The 27973-nt window shown below is 38.5% G+C and overlaps 1 protein-coding gene across 1 annotated transcript; it reads left to right on the forward strand.

Moving 5' to 3' along the window:
• Positions 1–182: 182 nt before the first annotated feature.
• IQCE (IQ motif containing E) lies at positions 183–27973 on the forward strand. The gene is made up of 22 exons (XM_050905717.1): positions 183–230; positions 1633–1680; positions 2331–2373; positions 3581–3721; positions 4015–4146; positions 5128–5198; positions 5909–6022; positions 6700–6750; positions 7279–7349; positions 7574–7646; positions 8068–8117; positions 10792–10949; positions 11458–11513; positions 11816–12024; positions 12810–12914; positions 13673–13775; positions 16064–16159; positions 16844–16867; positions 17941–18036; positions 19075–19205; positions 19930–20048; positions 24382–27973. The coding sequence occupies exons 1-22, from the start codon at positions 189–191 to the stop codon at positions 24510–24512; spliced, it is 2064 nt and encodes a 687-aa protein (XP_050761674.1). The 5' UTR covers positions 183–188; the 3' UTR covers positions 24513–27973.

The following is a 27973-nucleotide window of genomic DNA, read 5'->3' on the forward strand; positions in this document are numbered from 1 at the left end:
GACCGCAGGGTGGAGCGCCGCTCGGCCCGCCCCGCCGCCGCGCGGCTGGTTGCCATAGTTTCCGCAACCCGGAAGTGCTGTGAGGGGGAGGCCGCCGGGGCCGCCCCCTGCCCCGAGCCGGGCGCCATGGCCAGAGGTGGCCCCCGCCGCCCTGCCGCCCCCTAAGGCCTCCCCGCCACCCTCCCGCCATGGCCCGGGGGGCTGGCGAGGCGGCCACGGAGGGGGAGCTGGTAAGGAGCGGGCGGCGGGGAGGAGGAGGAGGCCCCAGGCATGGGCCTGCCTCAGCCCGGGCCCGGCCCGGGAAAGGCTCCCGCCTGCCCGCGGGGCCGGGACAAAGCCTGGAGCCCCCTCAGGCTCGCCAGGCTGGCGAGGCGGTGGCTAGGAGAGAGGAGGACGGCTTCGTCCGTCTCCAGCCCACGGGGTTAGGGGTTCTGCCTGTATCTCCTTGGCTGGCCGGTAGCACGGCGAGGGGCGTGTTAGCGTTCATTTCCCTCCCCCTCGGCAGCCAAATGGAGGTTTTGAGGCCCTTTGCTAGGAGCCACCATGTTCTCTTGTTGTCTGTTTTAGGTGGCTCTTGTTGGGCCTGTTTTGCAAGAGCAAAGGGACTGTGAAGGTTTCCAAGGGCTGTGGTGTTTTTGTTGCATGTTTATATCCCGGTGAATGTTTTGTTATTTATCATCTCCTATCAAGGCTGGGTGCCTTCCGCATTCTCCGATTCCTAATGCGATGGCTGCAGTTAGGTAGAGAGATGTCCCAGAGTGATAAAAAGGCCTTAAAATAACAAAAATAATCAGTGTGCTGCAAGGAACGCTGCCTCAGGAAATTAAAAACTATATGGCATGGTGTGTGAGATGTGTACCTGCTTGCTCTCAGCCAGCACAAAAAGCTGTTTTACCTGCTCTGTTGTCAATCCCAGCTCCTGTTCTGTCAACCAGGGTTCTCAAAAGTACTTCACCCTGCCCTGCCCGTTACAATGAGATAGATCAGCATCTGTCCAAAGAACGGTGCTGCACCTGTGAGCGCCATGGAGTCAGTAGCAAGTGAAAATGTTTTTTCTGCAAGGGCAGCATACATTCAGATAATTTGAAAGTAAAGTGGAAATTTTTCTTCTGCTGTGGATATGCTTACATTTGAGAAGCAGGGAAAGTTGTCAGCTCAGTCTGAGGGAAAATTAACTGCTTTTTTTAATTCCTTGGTTTGGGGTTTTTTCCTCAGCCTGATCAGTTCTCCAGTCGAGTTTACTGAATGTTCCCATAGCATAGCAAGGGTAGGAACAAGTGAGTGAGGAAGGGGACAGACGGATGAGTTGCTGCTTAACTCTTACTGGTGGAGAAATTCATGCAGAACCAGCACCTTGGAAGATGGGGCACCTGAAGGTTCAACTGTTATAATGCTGTGCACTGAAGCGTATAAGTGTCTGTGGCTTGAGTCTGAAGTGACTTGCACTATATCACACAGGACGTTTGTGTTAGAGCAAATGGTGCTGTTTTTTACAACAGTGGTGACACATTTACCATTTGAATTTATTGCACTCAAACTGTTGTGATAATAAAAGGATGTAAAGTTTTCTGGATGTGTATTATAACCAATTATTTAGTAGGAAATGTCACAGTTAATGTCTCTGTTTCCCAGGGAGATGACAGCCTGTCTGTGATAACCTGTGAATCAGATACAGAAATGGTGAGTTTCGTTAATGGCATGCTGTGGATGAATGCCTTAAAAGGCCTCTCAGCATGTTCTTGCACACACTATATCCACGTGATGCCTCCTGGTCAATAAGGCATCCTTCAGAGAGGAGAGCTAACAATGTTATTGCAACGTAGTTTGATTCAAAAACCTCCTCCAATTCCAGATGTAATTCTGGCTTCTAAATTCTCAGCACTGGGGGCTGCAAATGATGTTTGGCTTCATTTTGCTGTTCTATCAAGTTACGGGCCTAGGTAATCCTTTTACAGAGTTTTAATGGAATTGAATAAGTCTTTCCTTTAGCTAAATGGTTCTGCAGATCAGCCTCTACTCTGTGATCATCTTGAATTTGCTGCTACTCGTCTTTAATACTGATGGTGAAGGTCTTAGTGTTCTGAGCATGAATAGACTACTTCTTATCTGTAGCATAAAACTTCAGTAGGCACCACCTTCATTCTGGTGACCGTTGCTGTGGTCAAATCTGCATATACGTAATGCTACTATTTTTCTTTTCTACACAGAAGATTTTTGTGTTATTAGAACAAATGATCTGCATACAAAATGGAGATGGAAGCCAATATTTTGGTGAAATCTTTGAAGAGTGGCATATGTTAAATACATAAAAAATTCTTTTTCTCTTCCAGAAGTTAAAGAAGAAAATTTTTCACAAGCCTCCAAAGTCACCAAGTAAGTGTTCCAAAATTTTTTCTTCTGCTTCTGTTATTGCAAAACAAGATAGATTTGTGGGACACAGGAACTTGAAGATTTACCTGAAACAACATCTTATTATTCTCTTTAGAATTACTCACTGGTGTGTGCAGAGCACACCTATCTGAGATTTGTTCTGTAATCTGTGAAGTTAGACTAGGCTAAATATTGAAGTTTATGGGTGAGTTGTAATTCTTGATTCTCCAGCATAAACTACTTTCTTCTCATATTATCCCTTCTAATGGCAAGCATTCTGAATTTCTTCTTCTCTTTGTCTTTTTGGAGAAATGCTGATACTTGCTGTGTAGAAAGAATCTAGAATTACTGGAGCTACCTACCATCCAGTAGATATCTATGTTTGTAGACTAAGCAGTTCTCTGCTTCATTGTTTCTAATAAATTAAATAGTGTACTTTTAAATTTTGCTTTAGGTTGAGGAAAAGGCATGCTCTTCTGGTAGATGTACATCTGTCTATCTTTTCCTGAAATCCCTTTGCTTGCCTAAATGGTGGAATTTAAAATAGCTGTTTAATTTTAACTATGATGTTTGTGACGTTGCTTCTTACTGTATCTACTTCTCTTGGTAATTTGAAGACTTAACTAGTTAGCCCATATAGTGCACATCTATACTAATAATTTGAAGTGGAATTAGTGTCAGTATTTGAACCTGATCACCATACCTGAAGTAGTAATGTGAGGGGCTCCCCAGCAGTTGCATTAGGCCAATCCTGTTCTTCGATTACTGCAAGAAAATTGCTAGTGGATTAGTAGCTATAGAGTTACTTCTGTCTGTTTAGCCATACATATTTTTCTCATTGTTAGAACGTTTGTGTATACATTCACTGAAAGGTCAATTTAATGTATGAGTTTAGAAATGCAGGTATTTTAAGGATGCCTGTCCAAACTGTACATGTAAATATTTCTACGTGTGTTGAGTCATATTACTGTCACTATGCCTCTTTCTAAGCCTCTTAATTTTTTGGAATTGGATTTTTTCTTTATAGTGATTTTTTTTTTTTTTTATGTGAATGTCCCATTACTCCATATAAGCCAGTACGTAGTGTGCTGTTAAATTCTATTTATAAGTAATAGGACTGTGTCTGGGAACCTTGAAGCACAAGACAGAAAAGAATTTTTGTGACCTTGAGCTTTTTAAGGCAATGCTGAGATATTTTCTTTTGTTATAGAGTCTCCATACAGCTCTAGCACACAACTGTATCCTAAAAAAGCTGCAGTTTGGCGATCTCTGCAGGGAACAGGCAGTGCACGTCTGGAGAGTGCAGCTGTAAAAAACCCAAAGCAGATGTGGCTGGGATCACTGAAACAAGGTATTAGTATAGCAACTTTATCTGCATATATGGATAAAGTTCAGTGTTGTGGACAGCTTAACATATAAACTCTTTAAAAATAGTTTTGTATTTGATTATAGGCTACATAGGAAGTCATTTCACTATTATTTATTTGGGTGGTTGGAATTATCTGATCTTGAGCATTGGAATTTATAGAGGGAATAATTAACAGCATCTGGAGCTTTCTATGTTGCATTTGCTCAGAATAAATCCACAAATTTAATTCACAATTATCCCTGATTTTTGCATTTTTGTTCCATTTTTGTTGGCAGGAATGAGCCATCCTCTGAAATCAGATGTTGACATGGGGCATATGCGAACTAACATTTCTAGTAGCACTCCAGAATATTTGAAGGAAGCTCTAGGAATGAAGAAGCCAAAACATTCTCGTTCTTCTAGTAATGGTAAACTATGTAATGGTGTGGTAGATAAAAGTTAATGATCTTTTTTCTGTGTAAAAACACACATTGCTTAAGATCTTAGCTTTAGTAAAGCGAGAGCCATTTCAGTTTAGCCTGTATTAAAATATATGTGTCAAAATATGGTCCATGAGATAGTTTTTGAGATTTCTAAATTGGATAAGACAGGAGTTTCCAAATTTTTTTGATCAATGAATCACTATTAGCTAATTCAGAACTTTTTGCAAATTGCTATGCATGTGCAGCTGAAAACATTGCAAATATAATATGGTTCAATGGGCCAGCTGTAGACAATTTATTGTGACTTTGCAAAACATGGTTTAGGAGCCATTGATAGAAACCATCTGCTTGCCTGAAATTCTATGTAATTGACTCCTTTTACTTCTTCTCTAGAAAGTGTTCTATCTTGTGGTTGTGATATTAAAATCAATTGAGTTTCATGAGAAGAGCAAAATTTAAAACTTTTATCCTGCTTTTCTTAAAGGAGAACTGTAAACTTAAAAATCCCACTTCCATTTAAAATGACACCTGTACTGTTACTGGTAATACACAGTTTCTGACAACTTTAAAAGATGATACTTTTACACGTTAGGCATAAATAGAAAAATGTATTCTGGACATCTTTTAGCAATCTTTTGTAAATGATTGATTTGTTGGGATGAGAAGACTACAGTCTTCTGTGAAGTGTATATCTTTCTCGAAATGGATATTTTAATCTAGCACCAGAGAGAAGAGAAGTAATTAGGAGAAATGTGCTGTAAAATCTGGCAGAAGTTTCATACAGTAACATTTCCATTTCACCTCCATTTCTAAAATTAATTTCCTTGCTGATTTTTCTTCTTAAAAAAAAAAAAGCCTAACTTCCAGTTTGGTGCTGTTCTAGATATTTTTCTTTGACTGTAAGGTTTCTGGTTAGTTAAAAGTACCACTTTCAGATCAACTTATTTCACGTACCTTTTTCTGTAGGCTACATTCCTGGAACTCCTGACTACAAAGAAAAAGAAGATATGTATGATGAAATTATAGAACTGAAAAAGGTACAGTCTCTCTGATACTTACATAGAAAGTCATAGCATCGCTTCATCCACCTGTAGATGTCCAGGCCTTATTGGTTCAGAATACTTTGGTTTCTACAATTGGGACATCCACCAGATTTTTTTGCATTTGTAATGTAAGGCTAAACTAAACTTGTGTCTGTTTAAGGCAATTTCATTGTTCTTATGGTGTGATAGATACTTCTGAGTACGGGATGTGGAAGCCTTGAAGTATACCCAGTCCTGAACCCCAGCCATGGCCCTAGCTGGACGCTGAAAAGGTTCATTGCATTTGGTTTCTTTGTCCCTCCACCTCCTTTTTTTTTTTTTTTTTTTTTCCCCCCCCACCCTACTCCTGGCTGTTACCCATCACATTTTAACAATTTGTCAGTTGAGTTTAGGGCAGTGTATGAAAGATGAGGACTGGGCATGTTGAACACTAGGGATACCTATAGACAAATATCTTGGCTGTTGTAGATCATTTGTGTAAGGTTGCCTTTCTGTTAAACCTTTTCCTTTTATCTTTGCCCTGTCACCTCCCTTATTTGCCAGCCCTGGTCCAGTGTGATGGTCTCTTATTTTTTTTTTTTTTCTTTTGCTTCATCCTGGCCATTGTAATTGGATTGTTACTGACATGAAAACATGTTTCCATGTGAAAACTCAGTGTGTTTCTATTTTTGAAATGTGTTTACAATTTTTCTGCCCTCTTTTAGACAATACAAGCTCAGAAAAATGAGGGAGATAGAATGAAAACTAAGCTCCGTCGACTAGAAGAAGAGAACAATAGAAAGGATAAACAGATTGAACAACTGTTGGATGCTTCCAGGGTGACTATTTCTTGGGGGCATAAAAGTGGAGCAAAAGCGCTGAGCAAGTGTGATCCTCTTCTCCTTGTCTCTCTAGATTTCAGGAGCCTGTAGTGTGTTGGCTCCTAGGAATGATGAGCTTGAATATGAGAGGTGGTTGGTTGGTGTGAAGGGATTTCTGTTTTGTGTATCTCAGCTCACCAGTCCAGCTCAGTTTAAAGGAAGATCATGCCATGCTGTGCTGATAAGTTTATTTAGCAAAGATACTTTTAATTTCTGAAGGTAAAATTAAAATGCTGTCTCTTTAGAGGCCCGCTTTCTGAATATTTTGCCTGAGAGTGGAAGGGAGTTAACCTCTTGCATGGTGACTGATGCATGCGGTCCTGAGACCTGAACCAGGAAGCAAAAGATGAGCCTTATTGTCAAACCCACAAGGCTGAGAAGCATTTAGGGTCATAGTTAGAAGACCTGAATTTCACTGAATTCCTTGTGGCTGTCACTTTCTGTGTACAAATCTACATCTTGGGAGAAGTGTGCTAATATAAAACCATGAACGTAGGGACTTCAGAACTTAAGCTGTTGGACTGTGAAATGACTGTGGAGATGAGTAGGTTAGAAAATTCTGCAGAAAGAGCTGGCAGTAAAATATAGTAGAATATAGCAAGGTTGGTCACTTGCTTATCTGTCTTATCTTGCAGGGCTCTGAGCTGGCACGAACTTTGTCAGAAAAGAAAACTAATAATGGATGGGTAATAGTTTCTTCATTACCTTTTGCTTTCATTTTTCCTTTTTTCCTCTTGCCAAGCTGAAACACTACTGATTAAAAAAATAAAATTAAGTAAGAAAGAATAAGCAATTAGGGAATCATGTAACCATTATTTCTATAGTCAGATAAGAAATCAGTAACAGATCTGGAATTAACATTATTTTAGGGAGCCTTCTTTGTCATTGTCTTGAATCTATTTAGGGAGCATTCTCCCTATTATTTGCTGCTTTGAATTTAGCAGGGTAATGGGCAGAGTTGTTCTTATTTAATGATTGTGTATAAATATTAAGCTGGTTATGTTACTACAGATATAAGTTAGTGATCTGATTTCATTAGTGTTCTCTGTCACAGGGTAGCAGACGTGTATGATTTACTGAATACTGAAGTATGTAGGAATAAGTATATCTGATTAGGTACAATTCATGAAGAGAGGGCAAGGTTATGGAGAAATGGAACTTCTGTGAAGAGACGGACTATTCTAGGACTCATGAACTCTTTGTTCTTTCTGTAGGTGGTTAGTGGATTAAAGCAGAAGATTCTCAAGCTAGAACAACAGTGCAAGGAGAAAGACAACACTAATAAGTATGACTTTGGGGGTGTAGAGACTTGTATTGGATGAGATAATAAAGGGAATTTGAAATCCATGTTATTTTTCATCTGTATTCTTCTGTTCCTTAAGACATTTTAATGAACTCTGAGAACATATCAGCAGTCATAAACCACCCACCCAGAAATTGTAAACCAACAGGTATTGCAGTGTCTCTGCTGGTCTGACTGGATTATTTTTTGTATTATTCTATTTTCAGCAAATTCCAGGCAGACATGAAGACCACTAATTTGGAAGAAATGAGGATAGCTATGGAAACCTACTATGAAGAGGTATGTCTGACAGGTCCTTCAATGTGCATACAGGAGAGGAAGTTGTTCAGTTGTTGAGTTGGAGTATAAATGGAATATTTTAGATAGGTTTCTCACAGTTTAGCTGTACCTGTCATCGGAATCAGATTTTCATAGATATTCTTATAGCTCCAACTATATGTACTGAAAAACCTTTTTTCTTCAGTAAGTTGAGCGTGTTAACCAAAAAGGGGAAATAAAGAAACTAACGTACATCTGTAAGTGTAGCGTCTAGATGAAAGCCAATATAACAGTAGCCTGATTTTCAGTGATGGCATCATTGCCTCTGCTGCTACCCAAAGAGTCTTGTTCTGATTTTCACCTAATGGACAAATGTGTTGCATTAGCAGTGTCAGCTTCCACAGCTAGCTCCTTAATGGCATCTATATTTCATATTTCACAGGTTCATCGTCTCCAGCTCCTCCTGGCAAAATCTGAGACTATGAGGAAAAAGTATGTTTAATTCTTTTGAGGCACATGTTTGCGTGTATGTGTTTGATATATCACTCATATGCTACTTTAACTGATGGAAAACAACTACATGGGAACGATTTATTTTGTCATTTAGATTGCTGGATTTACTTGGTACTGCTTTGGTTGGCTTCACAGCCTTCGCATATGTCTTAGTCACATTTTTTTTTTTCTTGTGGATAGGTCATTTTGTGGATGTGGAAAAAATACTAGAGCTATTTAAAAAGTACATGAAAGCTCTGAAAATTTGTCTCTGTTAAACAAAATCCATCTTCCCCCATAATCACACCTATTCTGACATCACTGTTGATTGAAACAAACTCACTACATGTTTGGCATTTTACTCTTGAGTCAGTTCTGCATCTTGCTCTAGGGTGTATGCTGCAAAGAAGGTATTTTGGAGTAAACATTATTTTCCTGTGGTACAGAGAGACAGATCCGCAGGTGAAGGTAGCTTTTGTGAGATATCCATGAGTGGCACTAGTAAGACACTGTCAGAGAAGCTTGTACTAGTGCTTGTCACTAGTGTGCGGTTGTGTACATGGTGGTGAGGGTAAATGGTCTACAGCGGAAATAAAAATCAAAGCACAAAGGCAAAAGACAAAGCTCCAGTAAGAGAGCAAATTAAAAGCATCTATGCAAGTGAGTGTTATTTGAGCTCAGAAGAGGGTAATAGAGTCTTGTGGGACAGGAAAATTTGTTACTATACCACTTCAAAATATGCTTGCTCTCCTAGTGTTAGGTACAGGCAACTGTCTTAATTTTGGGTGTAATTATTTAGATTGATAGAAACATATGAGAACTCTTTATGGGTCATTATGTATACTACTTGTGTTTCCCTACTTCACTGTCTCTTGTGGATTGAAAACTGCAATTTGTTTTGTCACTGTTTTAAAAAAAAAAATCTCTTTTGGCTTAGGCATGCAGTGACTAGCCTCTCGAGGCTGTAAGCCATCACACCTAATTTATTTACAGGTGAAAATGAGTCATCAGGTCTCTTCCTTGTCCTCATCTATTCATAGCTTCAAAAAGCAGTGGTCAGGGCAGTCTTTCTCTATTATATGACTGTCAGTCTCTACTTGAGAGGCTGAGCACTGAAATAATAAATGATTTTGAAGGTCAGGACTCTGGCACATAGAAAGAGTTGTAGGAGAGCTTGTCTACATTATTTCTGGCTGAAGTGAATGGCATTTAGCTCCTCTTTTTCAGTGTTAATGCTGAAATATGATTGTTTATATGTGAAGCTGTAGTATCCAATTGTAGCTAGAAACTAGGCAACCTTTCAAGTCCTCAAAATGGTCTGCAATCCTTTCATTTAGGTTTTGATGAGCCTAAAATAATGGCACTCAGTGATACGGTTATGATTTCTATGATGTCTGTCACTTCCCATTTTTGGTGGTGTGTTGTGTTTTGGTTTTTACTTTTTTTTCCCTCCTGCCTGGGACAGCTGTGTGCATAGTCGTCCATGACACCTGGACAGCCTTATTTGTTTGGTTTTATGGCTTCATTTCCTTTTAGTTTCCAAAAGGTAGATTAGATTCAGCTTTCCACTCTGATAAGCTAATTGTAGACTGTCTCCCCCTTTACCTTGTAATTATTCCAGCGGATGGGATGTAAGATTCCTTCACAAACTGTTCTGTGATTGTCATTGGCAGTGGCATTTGTCCAAAAGTAGGTCCATCAGTTACTTCAGACCTTTGTTTCCAGAAGTAAGTTTTTAAGAACTTTCTCATAGCAATAAAGAACAAGTATTTGATCTCACTAGAAATCTGTTTTGTGAACAAACTTTACAACTTTGCACATCTAGAAGCTGAGATTTCTTCCCCCTTTTATTAGAAAAATTAAAAAGGCAAAATCACTGTAATATATTTCAAATAGTTTTAACACATAGCAGTCTTTCCCTTTCTGATGCCTTTTATTCCCATCACATCGATGTTATCTGTATTCTTCAAATCTGTTTCAAATCTCTCATTGATTGAAAGGTATCTTAAATGAAGAAAGAAATTTCTCTGGAGTTTACTTTCACAGGAATAGTTTCTTTTACATTAGAGAAGCATTCACAGTTATCTGAAAATACACTTGTGTGTTGGATTTGTTTGAGAGTTATTCCATCTATGTATAGCCCTCTCTCTCCCAGTCTCAATCTCTTTAAGTGAAAGAAAGCAACTCAGAGCACGCAGGTTAGCTTTCCGTGCTGAACAGTTTGTTGGAGGAGTCTCCCAATTGGCTGAAGATAAGTGTTTTTAAATCAGTGGTCCATAGAGCGCTGGTAAAGCATTATAAGGTTGGTTAACAAAACAAATAGAAAACCAAATGAGTAAAACTCATACGAGCACCCTTGTTTATGCGTTAATGAAACGGAGAGGGGGAGGAAGTAAAAGTAATAAATGAGCTTTCAAAGTTTCAAAATATCTTCTTTCTTTGATGCAAATTAAAACAGTTATGCAAGTGTTGAGCAAGATGGTCTTTGCATGTTTTTTCCTAAAAGAATACATAACTCCTCAAGTAAAAAATGTTGAGAAATGCTATTGGGAGGGAGTGGAGACAGTTAACGTAGCCAGCTGACTTGAATATTGAGGCTGTTCCATTCTTTTTAATGCTGCTTCCTTGTTCTCTGCTTTTAAGTTAACTTTCTGGTTTTGACGCTGTTTCCAAGTACAGAGGGCAGAGATACCCAGAAACGACTAAAGGCACTGAATGCTGCTGTCCTGAGATTATCCAGGAACATCAAGGAATTGCAGAATGAGAATCGGAGGCTGAAAGAAGATCTAGATCATGTACTGAGCAGTTCTCCTCCTTCCACTAAAACAAAAAGTACGTGCTGAAAAGTTGGTGAACATGGGGCAAGGGATTTAGGTACATTTGAAAGATGTGTTTGAGAGCAGGACCCTACAATGGTAGAAATAAGGGAGTTATTACAAAGGTGAAGATTCAGGAGGGGCAAAGGTTGGAATGAGATGTTTGTTACAGGAGTCTGTCTCTGACTTCTGGATGTGCTGCTCCAGTCAGGCCTGGGTTTCCTTTATTATTATCCCTGAGAATTCTGGACTGGAATCGCTTGAAGATTTAACGTTTCACTGGAAAACTGTTTTTCAGTTATTGAAAACTGATGAATGTGAATGGTTTATATTGACTTCTGAGCTAATTGGTGTAGAAGTCAGACAATTTTAAGACCATTCTCATTTTTTCATTGCCGCATATTTAAAGTTGTGGTTCAGAGGTCTTTAGATGGTCTTTCTATATGGACAGAAGTTTCAAAAAGCAAGAACAATGTTGACCCACTGATATAGTTTCATGTTGAAAGCTTTGTTATTGTATTTAGATTATAGTGAGTGGAGCAGACAGAGGCTGGTGAGGCGGATTTCAGAACTAGAAAAAGTAAGTAATCATAGTCATGTGGCCATCTTACCTGTCTTTGAGCAGAAAATGTAGAACCCTTGGCTTGTGCTCATGGCATGTAGTTCTTTGTGCATTCTGGCTTGTACATGTAAACTGATGTCTGTACCAAGTGCCCTTCCTCCTTTTTTTCTTTTCTCATACTTGTTACATATAGATACACATTTTAGAATTAACTTCTATTTGATCTTTTCTCATGGCCTAAATAAAATCATTTTATGCTAAATTTAATTTTTTCTTTTTCTTTTTTTTTTGTATTTTTTGTGTAAATTTATCGTGTTTAGAAAGTATGTGCCATGGAGAACACCAGGCTGTCATCGGCAGATAGTGAGTCATCACAGTTACTTGCTGTGTCATCTTCGCCTTCTGTAGACCTGGATCCTCCAGCCTCTCAACAGGTAGACCATGTTGAGGAATTTTGTCGCCTCCAAGGGCTAGTGAAGAAACTGAAGAGTGATAGGAAGGCACTTCAAAATCTCCTCCTCAATAAAGAGTAAGTGCGACTCTTGTCTGAGATGTTCTTTTGTAGGTATGAATTATTTAATTATTTCATATCACATTATGAAATGATGTAACAAGTCCTTCACATTTTCAGCAAGAAAACAAATTTTGAGGGTCCCTTCAACTGTTATTTCAAAAGCTGCTTCTAGTCCTACTAGCGCTGTAAAATTACATTGCAGAAAAAGAGTCAGAGGATGGAAAATGAGAATTTCTCATTGTTTCTAACACATTTCTCAAGGCATAGCTTTTTGCCAACCACACTGAAAAGCCTTTGAAGGGTTATATGTCACTTTACGCGGCACTTCTTGCAAGTATTTTGCTGTAAAACTTTGTCTTGTTTTTTCAACGTTTTGTCCTGATCTGCCGCTTTCTCCATTTAAGCCTGCCTTCTGCCATATGATGCACTGTGACTTCTTTTCTCCCCAGTAAGCGATTGATTTGCAATTTGTATTGCTTGGACTCGTTTGATGTGTCAATGCATAGGGGCAGGCAGGTTAATCTGATCATGAGCAGAGATGTGCACACAACTACGAATTGTTGATAAGACACTGCCTTCTGTGCCAACTTGCCTCTGAACAAAAATGCATAGTGAGAGCATGCAAAGGGGCCTTTTGCTTCTGAACAATGCATTTTGTTCTGTTTAAAAGGAAAAATTAAACATTTAGTTACTTTACAAATTTGAGAACCTATTTTATTTAGAAGTTTAAACGAAAAATAACTGCTTTGTTGAAGTATGAATGTCTTAAGTATTGCTTAGATTTCCTTATACCTTTGTAGATTAGATATCAAGCAGTTACTGCAGGCTAAGGCTGAAGTGGAGCTGGAGCTGCAGAAGTGGCAGAATAAGATGGAAGAAAAGAGTACAGAAGAGCAGACTTTAAGGTATCATATTTTGTACTAGTAGATCCTTTCAGAACCAAAAAAGTATCTGTTAAAGTATAATTCTCTTTTGAAGTGGCTCAAAATCCATAGGAGTTCATCTGAACTGCAGGAAGCTGGGAATTCATTTAAGCAGAACTGTTTTGGAGGGATTAAGTTACTGGGGGAAGAATTCTATAGAGTGGTTTTAGAGGAATTGGAAGACTAAGTAGTACAGTAAAAATAAGAATTAAATTATAATAAAAATTAGTAAGATAAATGGAAAAAGAAAGCTGCCATATTGGGCTCAGACATTTTTTTCTCTTTCTAAGAAAAAACTGTGGTATCTTTACCTTAGCCTGCGCTTCTAGACCATCGCCAATATGCCATTCCATTTACTTCATGTATTCTGTGTAACTGTTGATAATAAACCTCTGCAAGGGTGGCAAAAAAAGTTATTTTGTTCTTGCTTTGTAAGAAAGGACTTTGACAAATATGAAACTGTAGCAGATCTGGATGCAATATTAATAGTATCAAGGGTACCGTTGTAACCTTGGGACTTTTAAATTTTAAGGTAGGGCTGTGCTATCACAACTTGAGAATTGACGTTACATGTCTGTTACTATAAGAATATGTATCATGTTATCCTGAGCAGTTTCCCACTTTGGCCTTTAAAAAAAAAAAAACAAAGCAACTAAATCTTATGAAATAGGTTCAGTATTTTCAAAGCAGGAACAACAGAAAATTTCTAGCTATAAATATCTTTGCTTTTCCAACCATAGTGAGGAAATCCACAACCTGACACAGAACGTAGGGAAACTGGAGTCAAAATTGGAGGAAGAGAAGAGACAAGTGGCAGAAGATACAATGGAAAAGCTTAATAAGGTACAGACGCATGTTTTTGTTTGTGGTTTGGGGATTTTTTTCCCCTTGCATCTAACTAATACATTGCAAATTGAGCTGATAGTCTAAATAGCTGCTAGTTGTGTCTTTTCAGAGAGGCATTAGATCTTGTCATAGACATTCTGAATGATGGTTAATTCCCAGCATTTGTTGATAAGTTGTTTCAGTAATTACCACTGCAACTTGGGGGTTTTTTGGAGCTGTTCTCTTAGTGATTAGCTGTCTCACCATCACTCTTTTCTTATTCAGTGGAATGTTGCAAAAAGCTTACACTTTTAAGTGTTTGGGGTTTTTGCCTTTTAAAAAAAAAAGACATGTGTGGTTTTGCTTATATCTTCTTACAACATCTGAACCCATTAGCTAATTTCAGTCCAATTTTGTAGAGGGAGGGAGGCCTTGTAGGAGTTGACAGTTGGATAAAGGATAGAGACACAGGGAAGTGTACTCACTGGCAGACTGGCAAAAGGCAAAAAACCCTTTTCAATGATTTTTATGCTGGTCAGGTGATCAGTTAGGGCATATGTGCTGTTCAGGCAGAAAATATTCATTAGCCTTTCTGTTTGGATGGAAGCAGGGTACTTTTTTATGGGAAGGTTTACAGGATGTAGAGCACTAATCATCATGAAAATTGAGCTTTTTTTAATTCCACTGCTGATGGGACACCATATTTGAGTAAAGAATTAGGGAAGATGTCAATACAATAAAATAAACCCCTATCCCCTTTGAATTAAAGTTTTTCTAAAGTTGAGGTATTCATAACCTCTTCTTTCTGGATTTTCTGGTATCTAATAAATATATTTGTGCATCTGTTAATCCTGGACAATCTTAAATGGGGCTCTAATCAGTTGGGGTTGTTCTGTGAAATATGACTGAACTTGATATCTTTGCAATCTTCTGTCCTTCTGCCAAATATTGTTGTAACTGGCCAGTAGAGATGAATGGGCACTGACAGACACATGCTTTCGGATGCAGTGCGGTCATGTTAATCTCATTTCACTAAAACCTAGTTGAAAATTATTACTGGGGATTTTGATCGTTTGTACTTAAAAATAAATAGACCTTGAAATACAGGTAGTAAAAAATATGATTAAAAATGTCCACTAGCTTAAGAGGGTGCTGGTCTTTGATATACTGTGCAATTCTTAGGTTCTTTTTTGTGTGTTATAGGCTGATGGATGCTAGATGATGTTCTGAATACCAAATAACTTGAGTTTTTAAAAACAGCCAACAAACAGCTCCTTTTTTCCTCTGCAGACTATATATATTCTTGGCCAGTAACCATCCATTTATTGAAATGTTCCCATTATTTGTAATTATCACTAAGTTCCTACCAATTTTTCATTTTAATAGTAGGTTGTCATTTTTAATATAACATGATCCATTTGCTAAACTTAAGCCTGTAACTGAGCGTTTTTAGGTTATAAATAAATCCTTTTACAGAATCAAGAGGTTTTTTCAGAGTCTATAAAATCTCTTGTTCCTCTACTTAGAATTTTACACCAACAAATTAAATTAGTCTTTTAAAATTGCAGTTAACTTCTGTTTGGCAAGTGAGGTATGACAATTAGTATGGGATAATTAGGGATCAAAAGGATCAGATGGTGAGAGGTGGAATATGCAACCACACCTCAGAAGAAATAACTGGAACAAAATCTTGTTTTGTTCTTGATTTCTTTCTTTGTCCTCTAATTAATTTCTTCAAGATAGATGAGTAGAGTTATGCCAATTTACACAAGCCCTCCGTCTTGTCGGTGTCATACGATGGCCAACTCATCAGTAAGTTTAAACATGATTATGAGGCCACAGTTGCCAGGATGAGGCATGAGAGCGCTCCCCAGTTAATTAATACTAGTCTTTCCTGGAGAAGAATTGCAAAATTAGGTATCTTGACACTTGTTCTCAGTCTGTCGATAACATACAAACCATTTCTGATCAACAAAGCAGTGGATTCCACTGTTGGAGCTCCTATTGCTTTAGCAATGCATAGGAAAATAGGAGTATGTGTAAATGAAAACCTTTCCATTCCCATACTCTTCTAACAACTAAAATGGGGACAGGAATGTGTTTCACTGTAAGTCATCTAGATGATGAGTTTGAACATGAGCGGTATTCAGAACTAAGAGTTTCCTCTTTAACTTCCTTCCACCCTGCAGGCAGGATGAACGTTTAACAACTGATGCTGATTTTTCTGAGTCATTTGTAACCCATTTCCCTCATAGAATTCCAACTTGTGTCTTTAGTGTACTAAGTTTAGAGATTCTCCTTTGCAGTCTTCAGCAGTCTGCATAGTTAAAGGCAAAGAAGATCACAGGAAGGAACAAGCAGCCAAAGTCATCCAGAGACAGTGGAAGATGTACCGAAACAAGGTGAGATTCTATCAGGGAACAGTGAGGACATCCCCCCCTCTGAATCTTGCTCTCGTTTTAGCATCTACAGCAACCTGCTGCCAGGCTCCAGGAACTGCAGCAGTGCTTCCCAGTGTGATTCCTTACCACCATCTTCTCTTCCACTGCTTTTTTCAAGTCCAGCCCTGTTGTTTCTGCTGTGAGATAGCCAGTTTCTGAATGGGGGAGTCTGGGTGAGCAGAGAACTAGGGAAGCAGCAGTGTTTGAAGCAGCAGCGCTGCTGTTGCTTCCTTGGAGTATCACTGAGAAGTTAAATTCCCCTTGCAGAAATCCTCCAAACAATAAAGGAAGTTTCATGTATTGAGTTACACTCAACTAGGACAAAATGATCTAGAAAAACAGTGTTAACCGTAAATTTTGTTCTATGGGCAACAACATAATGCTGCTTTTTCCATGTATAGGACATATGGTGCGAGGTGGGTCTTGTAAATGCTTCTTAGGAAACTAAAGACAAAAGAACTATCCATGCATCTTTCAAATATGCACAGCCTGTGTTTTTTTTCCTTAAGTTTGTTGTTTGAGTTTTCAGAGGGAGGTGGGACAGGTATTTCTGTGTGTTTTAATTGTTGGGGAAAATTTGGAAAATCTTTATTAGATAAAACTTGTGTATATTTGTGGCATTAACTTAGGCTTTTTTCATTTCAGAAAGAAGAAATTGCTCTGGATGAGGTGAGTGTGTTTATGACACCCAACAAAACAGTAAAATAGATTTAATTTGTATCAAAGCACAAACAAATAACTTTTTTATTTTTAAAGAGGTTTTATTGTTCTTCAGGCTGGCTCATGATCTGCCTTCTGACATCCTGGTTTTGTTTGATATATCTTGTCAAAGTGTTCCCCTTCTGGTCTTAAATTTTCTGTACTTGGTACCTTTTTCAGAAGCATGCATCTTGCAGATTTTGAACAAAATTTGATACAAACAGGAAAGATTTTCTATATTAGGTAATTCTAATAATGCTTTCATTTTCACTATGATGCGTCTTCAGAAAGATTTGAAGTAGGAATTTGAAGCCTTTGCTAAGAAGAAATGTCTCTGAGTATTATGAAGAAATTGACTTTGACAAACTTGTCACTTTTTGATAAATGTTTTGCACAAAGGTTTTGATTAAACTGTTTTTTCAAATAGCGCAACATAGCATCTTATATTTGTTTCTTCCAGAACATTAAAAATCCTACTTTCAGAAATTAGAACAAATTCTAACCATGTGACGCAAACATACTGTTTTACGTTTAGATGCTTTTTGTTGATTAGAATCCAGTAAAATATCTGAGTAGAGAGCAGAGACTTATGTTCAGCATAATCACCACAATGATCTGCCAGACTTGGCTTGATTTCTGATTGTACCAGAGCATCACAGGGCTTGCTGGGTAGCCAGAATCTAATATGGGAATGGGAGCATGTTGCTCTATTTGTGAAATATAGGCTAGCGTTGGCAGCTAGAACTTAACTGCATTTGGTAAGATCAATCATGAACACCTCCCAGATTGAATTTAAACCTGGAGGTGTATGTCTATGGGTTGTCACAGGCTGGGGATTCTCTGGATTGCAGCAGAGTACCTGTGAAGTAATGAGGACGTGTGTGTATCCCTTAAACATAAGAATATGTCAAGACATCGAAGAGTTTCCATTGCACAGGGCAAAGTTATTTTCCCCATGTGCCTCTTCCCTCTGGACTCTTGTTTTAATTTATAGCTGCCATCTTTCAAAGGAGCTAACATCTACCTATTTCTTTCCATGCTAGGCAGTTGTTATGCTTCAGGCAGCTTTCAGAGGACATTTGGCTCGACAGAAACTGTTACTGAATAACAGGATGCATGATGCAAAATCTCACAACAAGGTAATTGGTGGGGCAAATGTGTATCCAGGCTTCCCATTATGTTTAGTTTACAGTGTAAAGTACTATACTTCCAGACTTAATTCTCTGAATCACCCAGTGATGTTTTAATGCACTAGTTGGCAGCACCACTGTAATTCCAGAAAGATATCGAGCTCATTCCCTAGCCTGCCTTTCCATCTTCTTTAGTTCACGGTTTTTCTTAGAAGTAAAGCTATAACTTCTCTGCATTATGGACTTGTAACTAGGTGTCCTCTTTTTTTTCTGGTTCTCCCATCAGCTAATAACGTACCCTTCAACTCTTTAATTCAGAGTGCTATTGAAAACTGTACTTGCTCTCAAGTGTTCAGTACTGAATCATTGTAGTAATAAACAAACCTTTGTCACTGAAGTTCAGAAATAATTTGGAAAGCATCTTGGATTGGATTGAAAAGTAAAGGAGTCGCGTGTGGCATGCTCAACCAAAGACTTGTAGTGTCCTCTGTCATGTCAAACTCGTTCCAGATTGCTCAGTTCTGAATATGAAAAAATTTCCTTACCAATTAAACACTTAGTTTCTGTAAATCATTTGCCAACTTATATGAACATCCTTTGGACCTTTGGCAGGCTAAAGTTAATTTGTAATTATCCATGCAGGTTGTCCATCTGGTTGCACTTTACATGCACTTTTATTTCAGTAAACTGGCCCAATGTAGTAGGACTGAATACTTTTGCTTGATACAAGCAGAAGATATATCCATCATGAAGGTTGCCTTACCTCCTTCAACTTTGAAATATTTCCTTCCTGGAAAATAAATGAACTTTCCTTGCAGGTGTCTGCTCTTTCATTAATTGAATACAGATGCTTCAAAGCTTGTATGATGATCAGTTTTGCATTTCCTGCTGATTTAGTCTTATAGAACCTTAAAGACTGCAGACCAAAAGATGGGAATATTTGCTCTACTACCACTTTCACAATCAGGAGTAGGATTGTGAAAGCTTCTGTCAAGCTTCTGTGCAATCTGTAAAAGGTCAGTTTTCTTTTATCTGATTGCTTTGCAGAACTCCTGTGTGTCTTCCATGTCAAACTCCTTGAGCTTGTCTTCTGATTGCAAGGAGAAAGATGAGATTGTGACATTCATCCAGTCCATTTTCAGGGCTCACTTAGCACGTACGGTACTGCTTGAGGAGAGGTAAGTGAGGAATAGATATTTCTGCAACATGCAGTAGCAAAATTGTTTTTATTACAGGAGGGGGTCATTTTTTTATATATAATTTTAGTGTGGCTTCCTTGGCAGAGAAGGAGAACAAGGCTGTTGTTCCAACAAAGACAAGGGAGAGCTTGCCCTTGAGAAAATTCAAAGGGTATGCAACTAAAAGGGTTCCTTGTTGCAGCAGTAGTCTTCCCATATCCTGTTGCCTGTTCTCTTCCGTAGCAATGAGGAAAAGTAAAGTAAGCTAATTACTCTTTGGGGGGGGGGGGGGGGCGAAATTACAGTTGCTATCAAACTGATTGCTAGTACACTCGCTTAATGTAAGTGAATCTGAAGCCCTGACATGTAAAAGTTAAGGGTTATGTGGAGGAAGAACAGGGGAGAGCTACAATACCATCTAGTGACTTAGCTCAGGAAGAACACAGGCATTTGCTTACTGCTTAGGTTTATGGTGACTCTGTCTTGAAAAATACTTCCTTTGTCTCCAGGATTTACTGCTCCAAAAGTTTTTAATATTGGCTGCCGTGGTTACAAGGAGGGTTACACAGCTGTCACCTCAGTTTAGTGTCTGAGTTCACTTCTGCAGGTGATAAGCTTTTGTCTCTTGGAGGCTATCAACACAAGAAACTTTTCAGCATACCCTCTGAAGACAGACTGCAATTACTGTTCTGTGCCTCACGCTATGCAGTGTGTCTTTTTGCAGGCCCTCTGTGTCCAGTGCGCCAAGTGAGAAAGCAGATTCTGCAGTTTACATTACAGAGAAGAAACCGGTCTCAGCAGCACTCCAGAGACCTCCTTCAATCTTCGTGTCGTCTCTTCCTGGTAATCTCATTTCCCTCTGTGTTCAAAAGTATGTGTGTTTTGAGTGGGTGCACACGCAATTTTATGGAGAACATTTGCACATGCACACACACGTGCAAATGCATACTTGTGCTCTGTGTGTGTGTCTTCTTTTAATTTGATGACATGTTGCTTATACTGGCAAGTGCAGTCCCTTACATAAAAAATAAAAGCTTTGACAGTATCAGTACCAGCTTCCTCACAGTGCTTTGCCTTTTTGTCACAACTGTGGTTTGGAAGGTCTCTCTCTGGTGTGAGTGGCAATTGTTCAAGGAACATGGTGTTCCCCCGTATTGCCTCTCTACTTCCTTTTCAACCCCCCCCAGCCATGTAGCTGTAGTATGGTACTTTCCACTACATTTTGGGCCTGAAGCCATAGACAAGCTGAGAATGTTTTCACCATCCTGACTTAGTTTCTGAAGGGGACAGACGTCTGGTAAAAAGAACCATCCTAGTCGGCCTTGCGTATTTAGTCACGTTTTTTTCAGCAGTCTTCAGTTGCTGCAGTAAGAGGAAAAATGAAGTCCTGGATAACCTTGCCAACTAGTACTACTATAATACAAACTGGGAAAATGTCTGTCTTTTTTATGGCTCATGCCATTTGGTTTCCTTCTTGAATTCTTCATTGCTGTTTGTGAGAAGATGGAGTTAAAGCCAAAGAGGCTTTTAAGAGGATGTTAGAAGTACTGAGTTGGAAAGGCAAAACAATGATGCAGATAAGACAGCCTTAGACATGCAGCTTCAAAGGAATTAAAAACAAATTGAAAAAGGTTGGTTCTATCCAGAGTGGGGTATTTTAGGCTTTTATGGACCAGTTGAAGAAAAAAGAGCAACTTTGAGGGTGACCTGAGAAACATTGACTTGTTTTTTGTCAATGAAAAGCTGACAGTCCCTGCAGACTTGCTGAGAAACAGAGCATGCTGTAAGCAGCTGAGGCTGTTTCTCTAAGATATGAGATGGGGAATAAGCCAGATTTGCAGGGCTTGCGAATACAGAGGTTACCCTTCAGTGAAGGAAAATGTGTTTAAGAAACTTCACTGTATTCTATATTCAGAAGCATATTCTACTTTGTGAAGGAGTAGGTAGTACTTGCTTCTGAAGAAGTTAGAGTTCTGAGTGATTTTAGTTACGTCTAGTGACAGTATCCAGAAAAAAATGCTGTAGCATCCTGTTTTGCCTGTGCTGTACTGCAGTAGTCATTATTGGTATGCTTAGTCTAAACCCAGAGTAAATCAGTTGTGAAATTCTACCCAAAGAGAAAGAATCACTTTAAAAAAAAAAAAAAAAAAAAAAAGCTTTGTGCTTCTGAAGAAGTGCTTCTAAGACCCAAAGAAGGGTGTAAGATGAAGCTAGTCTGGTAAATACAATAGTACGAATACTATTAGAGCACAGTCACTGTCTAGCTATGAAGTCTCCAAAGCTAACTTTTATTGCAGATTATGATGACAAAGTGATAAGTGAAGAAGTTCTGGAAGAATTTATACCAGAAGGGATAGACAGGAGACCATAAGTATTCAAACTTTCTTCCTTGCAGTCCTTTTCTGGCAAATATTAAAAAGGAGAGTAGAAGCAAAGCAGGTTATATTTGCTGCTGATCTTATGAATATGGGAGACTTTTTCAAAATCTGGGATGAGGACAGAATGTATCTAGGTAGCTTGTGAAGAGACATACTGGATGTGTGCTTCTATAACTGCCCAACTGCCCAAAATACTATCTGGCACTGAGTAGCTCTGTGAAGTATTAGCTCTTGGTGCATTGGAGGGTTTAACCAAATTCTCCCAAAAGACAAATCAGGAAAAACCTACTAAAGGAAGGAGAGCATTCTGGTGTAAATGCCACCTATATGAAGAAATGTGACCCATCGGCGATCTGTTTGGTTATAGCAGGTTATATGCCATTTGAATTCATGTAGCTGAAACAGGTTAAAGTTAACTGAAAGTCCAACATCTGTCATTCCTAGCTCATGACTGATGTAAAAATCCACTAGCAAAACTGGGTTTTGATGTAATGTATTTCACTGGTCATCCTGCAGCTTGGAAAGTACATGAGACAAGGAGCTTGTTTAACAGCTGAGTAACTTAAAGCAATCAAATTCCTTTAGCTTTAAATCATGCAGCTGTTGAACAAGCTCTTGCTTCATTTGTCCCAAGTCCAAACTTGCATTTTGTGACCTCTAGATCTTGCAATGATCTTAAACTTTCAGTGAAAGTATATATTGCAGTAAGTCATTTAATTTCACTAGCCTTTCGGCATTATTTTGAGATGAATGGGAAAGAGTAAAATGTGTTTTAAAGAACCTTATGTATCTGCTGGAATAAATTTATATAATCCTGGTCTAGCATTGCAGACTTTTAATTCATTGTTTGCATCAGGTTAGATGTCTGTTTCTAAAAAAAAAAAAAAAAAAAAAAAAAAAAGCAGAGGTGGTGTAGCATTCAATGCTGCTTTGCTTGTCTTCAGAATGTGGACAGTACTTGGAAATTTGTAAAGCCATTTCTGCTGCTTCCCATGAAATGGAACAGATAATAACAATTCAGTCTGTGAAACTTAGCATTTTGTTTCTTTCTGTCAGGGGAGTGGCAGGAAGGAAGAATATGTTCTGTACATGCCCAGCAATCTTGAATAAGGGCAGCATTTCTCTCTGCATATCACTAGCCACTCTGAATACACTATTAACTTAATTTGAGGCTTTTTTGAAATCATAATGAATTTACATACAACCCTTAAGTCTAATCAGTGCTTACTCCTTCACAAGCACAAAGATAAAGTTGTCACTCTGAAGTATATTAAACTGAAGATGGGGACAAGAAAACCTCAGACATCAAGAGCAGGATATAATCAAGAGTGATTTGGACAATATTAAGCTATTTCATATATAATGTTTATTGTTGGAGTTGCATCTTCTAGTTATTATGCCTGCTTCTGGAAGTTCTCTTTGCTCATCCTTATCACCAGTACTACTGGCTCGTAGATCTGCCTGAAAAACTCTTACGTTATTTGTTGACTGATGCAGAGAAGAATTTCACTTAACTAGAAAGTCATGTGTTTCTTTGCTTCTGTAGGCTGAGGTCAATGTAATGGCTTCCCTGCATTCCTTGTTTCTATTCACAGGCTCTCTGTCTGTCACTCTATTTCTGGGCTGGTTGCGGTCCCCTTTCTTTATTCCACATTCCAGTTGCTGTGTATGCCTCCTCTTCCATACCAGGAGGTTTTTTTCTGTGTCAGGAACCTCTTATTTCACTATGAGACCCATAGCATGTCTGTTCTTCTCCCCAAGGAATATTCTCTGTGTGCCCTCCATTTTCCCTTCCCTTTCAGTGTCAAAATCTCAGTGTATGGCTTCTTACCTGTCTGTTTCCTCTTTCTACCACAGGTCATCTTGATTTGTTTTCTTCTCTGGGAGATAGTCCTTTCAGAGAATTTATATTTGAAACTGAAAAATAAGTGGAGCTGAGGGGAGAATATTGTGCTAGGAGGAATTAATAACTGAGGGGAGGATATTGTGCTAGAAGGTATTAATAATAGCTGTCATCATTTAGTTCATAGATCTCTTGTAGAGGGGATATAAGCTGCTGGTTCTGCTCATCAGATGTTAGGGGCCTTTTATGTATCCATTTTATCCCTCTGATTTTCCAGTATTTACTGGAATCGTTAGGGTTTTATCTGTTCGTGCCCTGAACATTTCTTCAAATATTGGAATTGATGAGATGCTTAGAACCACGTGTCCAGAAAAACAGCAAAGAAGCAAAAGAAAAAAAAAAACCAACCAACCAAAAAACCATGGTGTGGTCACCATTTTTATTGTCATTAAGGTAGTACAGCATGTGAATAATATTTTTGGTATTTTACAGGTATAAGGATGAAACAGTCACTGCGCGCTTCCATCTTTTTTCTATCTATTTCCTTTTGCTCTATCTATATGTGACTGAAGTTCTTATTATGACCTTTCTGCTTAGCTTGAGCTTGCTTGGGTCAATTTTTCGTTTTCTGGCCATCTAATAAATATTTATTTTTATGACCTGACATGGCTTCAGTATCGAATTGCTTTACTTTGTGGTGTGTAACCACTTGCAAAGATTTAAAGACAATAAGACAAATCATGCGTGGTCAGTATGTCAACTTAATGCTTGCCATGCATGCCATTTCATTAAAGAGGAACGGGAATAGTTATGTGCGGAAAAAGACAGATCAGAGTTATTCATAACTGTAGGTAATTCTGGAAACTTAATGGCTCAGAATATTACACTTCCCACAAGGGCTTGTTTTTGTCAATGTTGTTTATTGATGACCTTGTTTCCTTTGTAATTATTTCAGCCAGGTCCTCCGAGAAGCAATCGCAGCCTACTCTCCCTCTGTCTGTGGATGAAGCTCACTCAGACGATTCAGATGATATTGTCATTGTCTCTCCGTTGTTGCAGATGAAGAAAAACTACACCCACTTTTAAGTTTTGGTAACAGGCTCTGGTGATCTTGAATTATGCGATTCACAAAACTACTTCTACCAAGATAAAGCATATCAAAGATGGAAAAGGGGAGGTATCAGCCCCTTTTTAATGACAGTTGTCACTATTTCAGCCATAAATGAGTAATTGTTTGATATGTCATCTCTGCAGACTTTATGGCTAAAAGCCACTGACTGACTGTTAACCTTATCCTCCTGGTAGGCAGAGAGAGTTTGGGTTTAAAAACTAAAACAAAACACTTTAATATTTTGTCTCACAATGAGGATTGTAAATTCAATTGCCAAATTTAAATGAAAGCAATAAAGCCTTAAGCTATTTCATGTCAACCAAAATTTTGTTGCAGGTCGACTAAAATAATTCGCTTAATTGGAAAATGGTTAATGATGTGGCTCCAATTTCCAGCCTGTGTACGTGAAGGGGAACAGCTTGTATTTGTTACCAAGTCCTCTCTGTTTAAAAATTTTACTGTGTCATATTTTAGTATCTTTTTTTGTTTATTTTTATATTGAACATTTACAGTCTGTGCAGACCTTGTAAAGGCTTTTAAAAAGCCATTTCTTTATCATAGGGCTATTCTAGGCCTACTGTATCAGCAGGGTTTTCTGATTTATTGCTTTTTCCAAGTGTGCTTGCTATGATATGTATAGTACTACTTTGTATTTGAAATGTCCGATCACGTAATCAATTTTTTGTATTTGTCAGAGAAGGTGCGTAATAGCAGGAGTGTTCTGTGAAGGATACCCTTGTGACTGCTTTTTCTGCTTATGTGTCACGAATATGAGTGGATTATGCAGGATCATCTCTAATGTGTGAAAACATTTGATGTAGGAGATATGTTGCTTTATGTCCTGTTTTAGCTTACGTCACTTGACTGTCTGAAACTTTCACCTAACTAGATTGCTCGTACACTGAGCGCTAAGGGGTTTTAAGTCTAATGTTGCTTTGCTGTTGTTGATCTCTCTTCTCGGTACTACTTTGCATGTGCACACATTATATATGTGTGTGTGTGTGTATATATATATTGTGAGTGCACAGTAAGTCCAGTCAGAGGCTGGGAGAGGGATCACAATATACAGCCGTCTTCTGTCATCAGGTAAAGCTACGAGGCTGACTGCTGGAAAGCGTGGGCACTCCCAGCTCTGTTCTGAGGGATATGGATTGGAATGAGCATGATGTACAAATGCAGTTGGTTTAGGAACAGAAGCGGTAGGTTGGATTATAGTAGAAATTAAGACTACATCCAGAAACAACACTATTTGACAATATTGTTGTCCATGGAAGGACCAAAGACATAATGGGCTGTGGAGAATATGGTCAGAGGGGTCTTTCCAGATCTTTTATGCAGACTGTACCCCTTCTTGACTGGACGGAGGACCTTATAGTTCCTACTATCATGCTAACATCCTTCATAGGCGTTGCAATGTGTGTGGGGTTTTTTTAAGGTGAACTAGATAAATTATATGATATTTACTGGAAGGAGAATTTAATTTTACAAACACACAGTGAAGTTTTTGTGGAGACCCTAATGCTTTCTTTGTCATCAAGGAGTAATAAAGACTCCTGTAAACAGAAAGCACACTTTTAAATATGAGATTTTTATCACCTTTTCCCTCTTCTTTTTTAAATTAAAAATCAGTTGCCACTGTTTCACAGAATACTAATAAGTCAGAGCTGTCTCGGTTCTTTGATTTCAATGAAGCACTATCTGAGGCTTATCATAGTTCATGCCAGTACTTGCAGCCAAAGAGGAAACTGGATGGCTGCAGCACAATGCAGCTGATTTCATTTAATCCCATCAGTGGAAGTGCTGCCTGTGCTATTTCCAAAGGCAGTTTTGGGAGCTCTCCATACCCAAAGCAGTCTGAAGAATGTCATTTACACTCCCATTGGGTAAATTTTTCCTGCTGGTACTTTGGTCACATGACTGTCATCTGCAGAAAGGATAAAAAAAGTATATAAAATAAAAGAATAAAAGGGATAGAATCCTCTTGGCAGAAGCTGAGACCTATTTCCCTCTTTTTCTGGAAGTCATGTTATGAAAGAGTCATTTTGCTAAACAGAAACAGAGCTATATTGAGTTGCTTATGTATAATATTTCAAGCCTGTAACTGTGACTCTGTCATGGATACCTCCAGAGAGAGTAACTAGAGCCGAGGACTGACACATTAAGAGGAGAGCATGTAGTGTGTCAGGACCAAGACTGATATAAAATACCTACCTAGCTGTTATCCTGTAGGGAAATACTTGGACAGCAAATAGAATGAAGATGACATTCTTTTACTTTACTGTGCTGTAATAACCAATATGAAAGTATTAGGAATTAGATACAGAGCAGAAAGACTCGCATTTTCACTGAGCGTATGACTAGCAGTAGTGCTGTCAATAGACAAGCTCTGGGATAAAGGGGAGATAGTATCTTGATAGGACCCAAAGGCACAGACCGAAATCTGGGTGAAAAGAAGCAAACGTTTTCTGGGATGAATGAAAATGTGTCTAGAGCTTCCTAAATTTGAGTCTGCTATCTCTTAGCTATCAAAAATCTGATACTTAACTTGAGCCAAGCTTCAAACTCATATCTTTGTTTGAAAGATAACTATATGCTCACTGCACATCAAGAGTTTGGTGTGGTACAGTAGAAAGAGGCTACCAATACTGTGGAGGTTTCTTTAATGTTGTTTTGTTTTATACTGTAATGGAATGTGTTGAAAGGAGTAGTAATTGACACTAGGTTTCATTCTGTGGTTATCTATCTGAATGCCAGCAGCTGTAAATTTGGGAAGAAGTGTGGAACAATGAAGGAAGAAAAAGTTAATTTTGGAATAAATGGCATTTTTCCTTAACGGGGAGCTGAGGACAGTAAAAATCGGTGTGGCTCAAACCTGTAAAGATAGGCCCAATACAAACATACTCAGTTTCTGCAAAATACGTCTTGTGTAGAAAGCACTGGTAACCTTGTGGGGGCATCAAGGTCTTGAATTAAAATTAAACTCCACTGTAACCTATGTAATCTAACAGCACGCTTTCCATTCTACTGATACGGGATAATTTTGCCTACTTAAAACCTTTTGCAATTTACAGTAGTGTTTAGTTAGAGATCGTGTGTGAATATAGAGATCTGACTTTCATGGGATGTGATCTCCGTGGATCTCTTTTTGCCCTTAAGTGCCTATGCCTGTAAATCTTCACTGAGGCATCAAGACCTGAAAACTGTATTGTTTTCTGCATAGCTATAAAAGTAATCCCTGCACAGGCAACTTTTAATATAGCCGAAATGGAAAAGGATTAATCTTGGCATATGAGCACTATTAATTTTTATGATCTTTTTAATATCTAGAACTGTGCAAGTCTTTTATGTAATTTATTTTGGGATCTTTTAAAAGCTAAAACAATTGCAATGTATTTTCTCCTAATTGTTGAACTCTCAAATAAAGTTAAAGTTTGTA

This window comes from Gymnogyps californianus, chromosome 15 (genome assembly GCF_018139145.2).
Source record: "Gymnogyps californianus isolate 813 chromosome 15, ASM1813914v2, whole genome shotgun sequence".
Taxonomy (NCBI): Eukaryota; Metazoa; Chordata; class Aves; order Accipitriformes; family Cathartidae; genus Gymnogyps; species Gymnogyps californianus.

Excerpts from the sequence above, each read along its gene's own strand:
- IQCE (XM_050905717.1), top strand. The coding sequence starts at position 189 with ATGGCCCGGGGGGCTGGCGAGGCGGCCACGGAGGGGGAGCTG. Across the intron at positions 11,514-11,815 it reads GGATTTCAGAACTAGAAAAA|AAAGTATGTGCCATGGAGAA; the intron begins GTAAGTAATCAT and ends TATCGTGTTTAG. Across the intron at positions 13,776-16,063 it reads CAATGGAAAAGCTTAATAAG|TCTTCAGCAGTCTGCATAGT; the intron begins GTACAGACGCAT and ends TCTCCTTTGCAG.